At 42.6% G+C, this 3,532-nt stretch overlaps 1 protein-coding gene across 2 annotated transcripts; it reads right to left on the reverse strand.

Moving 5' to 3' along the window:
• Positions 1-237: 237 nt before the first annotated feature.
• LOC135824817 (uncharacterized) lies at positions 238-3,115 on the reverse strand. 2 transcript variants are annotated; one of them, XM_065337533.1, is made up of 3 exons: positions 3,022-3,115; positions 2,118-2,345; positions 238-1,569 (listed from the first exon to the last, which is right to left on the reverse strand). In XM_065337533.1, the coding sequence occupies exons 2-3, from the start codon at positions 2,286-2,288 to the stop codon at positions 586-588; spliced, it is 1,155 nt and encodes a 384-aa protein (XP_065193605.1). In that variant the 5' UTR covers positions 2,289-2,345; positions 3,022-3,115; the 3' UTR covers positions 238-585. The 2 variants fall into 2 exon arrangements, with proteins under 2 accessions (XP_065193605.1, XP_065193606.1); XM_065337534.1 differs by having other exon boundaries at positions 2,118-2,348.
• Positions 3,116-3,532: the final 417 nt, after the last annotated feature.

Consider the following 3,532-nt stretch of genomic DNA (forward strand, 5'->3'; position numbering starts at 1 on the left):
AAATAGTTAGTGCATGGCAGGGAGAGTCTTATGGCTTGTTTGTGCCCTTCAGGTTAGCCCTCGGGCCTACGGCCCTCGGGCTAACCTGTCGGGCACTAACAAGCCATAAGGCCCTCCCTGACATGCACTAACCTATAATTATCACTGCACCTCCCCGTTGAGCTAACCTCAGCTCAACTTTGTGCTTCAAACCAGTTATTTCGAAACTAGTGTTTATCAATGATCCAAAGATGCCTCTTTGTTGTCTGATTTTTGTGAGGGACGGGGTAATACAGTCAAAATCAATATCGCATTTATGACAAGCGTTAGCTGTTCAGTAGGTAAAATACGCACATGTTAAACTTCATATGCACACATAATAATAGAGCGCATGGAAACAATATAAAATTGTAAGGTTCTTAACTCGATATTAATGACGTCAAACTAAGTAAGAGGAAATTGGGCAGAACCAAAGGTGAGCATTGTTCACAAATAGAGGTAGACATTGATACTACTTGGGTATGAAAGATATGTTGTGAATAATGCAAATGAGCTGGTGAGGATATATCTCAGCTCTTCGTACTCCACGGCCGGGTAGCTGCTTGCCTAGAGTAGTTCATTGCCATATCGCACCATAGCTTCGACCAATTCCGCTTTCGTCCATTCAATATGATTTTGCTGTCCTTGTGACGACGAAAGGAGAAAGTCTCCCAAGCCTAGGTATAAGTCGTGACGATTGGGGCGTCTGGACTGCGGCAAACATCTCAATCCGTCTTCGTACTCTATCATAGCTGTGAAGTAATCGTCTGCCTGAGAAGTGCGTAGTTTTCGCGTTATCAGAAGGGTGAGAACGGAATGATTGATTGTGACTTCTGAAAACATGTCAATCCATTCATCAGTAACAATCACTGGGTTGGAAGTATCCAATTTGTGATTAATATCATGTACAAAAGCCCATTGCAAATAAGGATTATACGTCCATGCCAAAGGAAAGAATGCAGAGTGATTAAAGCGATCAAATTCCAGGTATGAACATATTCTTGTTTCGATCGTGGCCAAGCTGTGAAGTCCATTTGCAAGCCCAACAAGCCTCGATGATCGATTCGCAGACGGCATGTATTCCTCCAGTTTGTGGATATCTTCGTCCAAATTGGTGATGATGGCCTCTTGGTACTGTTCCAGCGAACCACAATCTTCGAGCAATACATCCGTTACATCTTTTAGCCGGTACTTCGTTCTGCCTACCGGTCTCTCTGGATTGATAGGCGTGCATCTGTTCAGGAGTTTATTTGAAGAAATGTTCGGTAAGAACAGAGAAGCCGCCAGAGAGTACAAGCTACTCCCTTCAACAAGTGGATAAAGTAAAGCAGCATTTGTCCAGCTCGGTCTGAGGCTAGCAAAGGCGAATGGCTTCAACGCCAGGCTCAATATTCGGACAAACATTTTCACCATCAATTTAAAAGTATTGTCTGTATTAAATATCCTTTCATCGACGTTGAAGGCAATACTGGCTACTTTGTGAGCGATAAACATAATTTTTGCAACTCGAATATATGGCACTTTCAAATGTGGACTGAGATGATAGCGTTGCTGCATGGACGGGACAAAAAAGACAATGTAAACTTTCACGTTAATGTTTTAGAGGATTCCTAGGAAAGCATGGATCCAGTGAATGGGATTTTTGCGGTCTTTGACCACATTCTGGTGAGCTGATCTACTCACTTTCCTCCAAAATAGGTGCTGCATCTGCGCCTTGATCTTTGAAGGATAGTGGCGTTCCTACGGATGCGGAAAGCTCGGCTTCAGGTCGAGTCTCACGCGAACCGTGACTTTTTTTTAGATGAAAAGGTAAATGTATACTTTGGAGTAGTAGCACAAACTGCAGGCTCGGCAACACCCTTATGAAATGGGGTTCACGAACAAAATGTCGTGCCTTTTCGTCAAGTGATATACAGACCAGAGATTACAAGTTCAAGCAAAGTAGAGTAAAGATGGATATTTTTGTATGAGAATCCTGTATGTCGGGCTTTATAGCGTTATTCTTCCTACTGTTTACATGCAATTCACACCTCCACTCACTCACATACGCACATAAATTAATACACACACCAAAACAGGAATAATGCATTATTACTCACCACACAAAGTCGTCTGAACGTGTACTCATTCAGCAGCAACCGTTGCATGGATTTGCTTACACCACAGAGCTGAAATATGTCTTGAATAGACAACATTGTCAACAAGATGTCTTGCCACACATCAAACTTTACACTTTCCAGTCCATTCGCTACTGATTCAGGGACATCCATTGTCAGGGTAGGCCTATAGTTCTAGTTGTCCGATACTTGATCTATGGGGCTATCTACCTGCTACCAACAAGAACACAAAATTGCAAACATAATGCAACACAATAATGCTTACAGAACGAATACAAAAACCAGCAAGTCACAAGTATATTTTTCATTTTAATTAATATCATTTATACAAAGAGAGAAGGCCAAGGCTTTACAAGCTCTCCATCCGAGTTCATTCCTGCACACCTTAAGAACATTTGATCAGACTACCTCACGATAACTACATGTAAAGCCAAGAGTGGAAAATCTTGGAACTTTTATACTCCAGCTAAAACATTTCACCTTAGTGGCTGCCATTCCATACATTTTCATAAAATCAGCAGAAAAGGGAATAAGAAAGCATAAAAACGACAGTCAGTAGTTTCAAGCTGAAAACTCCTTGCTCCTCACTGAACCTCCCGCTTTCCTGCTGCCTTGACTTCACATTACACTAATTTCCGAAATGATTTGTGCATCCGTGCAGGCTTGCAGTGTTGCATTCTCAGTGGATTTCTCTTAGGCACTGTCTGGCAGTCTCGATTTAGTCAAATGAGAACCCATGTCGGCCAGAAAAGAGCAAGCCCTCACGGAGGAAGCAGCGCAGAGTGTCGCTGACTGTGTTTTGAAGAAAGTAAATCAACATTTTTTCAATAAGCACAACATGAACTAAAGATAGAGATTCTATTGCGTCTACATCCTACACGCTTACCTAACTGAGCGGAAGGGAAGTTGGTAACTGGTGATATCGGGTAGGTACGCAAGTTTCTGCTGTACTTGGAGGAAGAAAAACGGATCTGATCGGCTGCTTTGCAAAGAGTCTACTGTCTGTTCGAAAGCTGTACAGCTCTGGCTAACTGGTATATCATAGTAGAGTTATTTTCCAGGACTGTGTCATCAAAGTACCACTTGCATTTGTGTAAGTACAATGCAGTTAGTGGTGAGCATTCATCGTCTGGGAGAAGACAAGAGGTCCCTACGCGTTTCCTGCTCGAGTGCATGCATCATGATTGTCATGTAGCTCAACTGGGCATCTAACCGCCCACGCAACACCGGCAACTGTGCCATCTCCAAAGTAAAGTTCATGTAGTTTAGCTTGGTTCAACGACTACGTCTGCGATGCCACAAGCGATTTGGCCTACGATTTGGACCTATTCTACAGGAAAGTAGTACAAAAGTTCAAGAGTTGCCTGTTGTACGTTTTTGTACCATAGTACAGTCAT

Source organism: Sycon ciliatum, chromosome 9 (assembly GCF_964019385.1).
Source record: "Sycon ciliatum chromosome 9, ocSycCili1.1, whole genome shotgun sequence".
Lineage (NCBI taxonomy): Eukaryota > Metazoa > Porifera > Calcarea > Leucosolenida > Sycettidae > Sycon > Sycon ciliatum.

Excerpts from the sequence above, each read along its gene's own strand:
- LOC135824817 (XM_065337533.1), bottom strand. The coding sequence starts at position 2,288 with ATGGATGTCCCTGAATCAGTAGCGAATGGACTGGAAAGTGTAAAGTTT. Across the intron at positions 1,570-2,117 it reads CGTTCAGACGACTTTGTGTG|CAACGCTATCATCTCAGTCC; the intron begins GTGAGTAATAAT and ends CCGTCCATGCAG.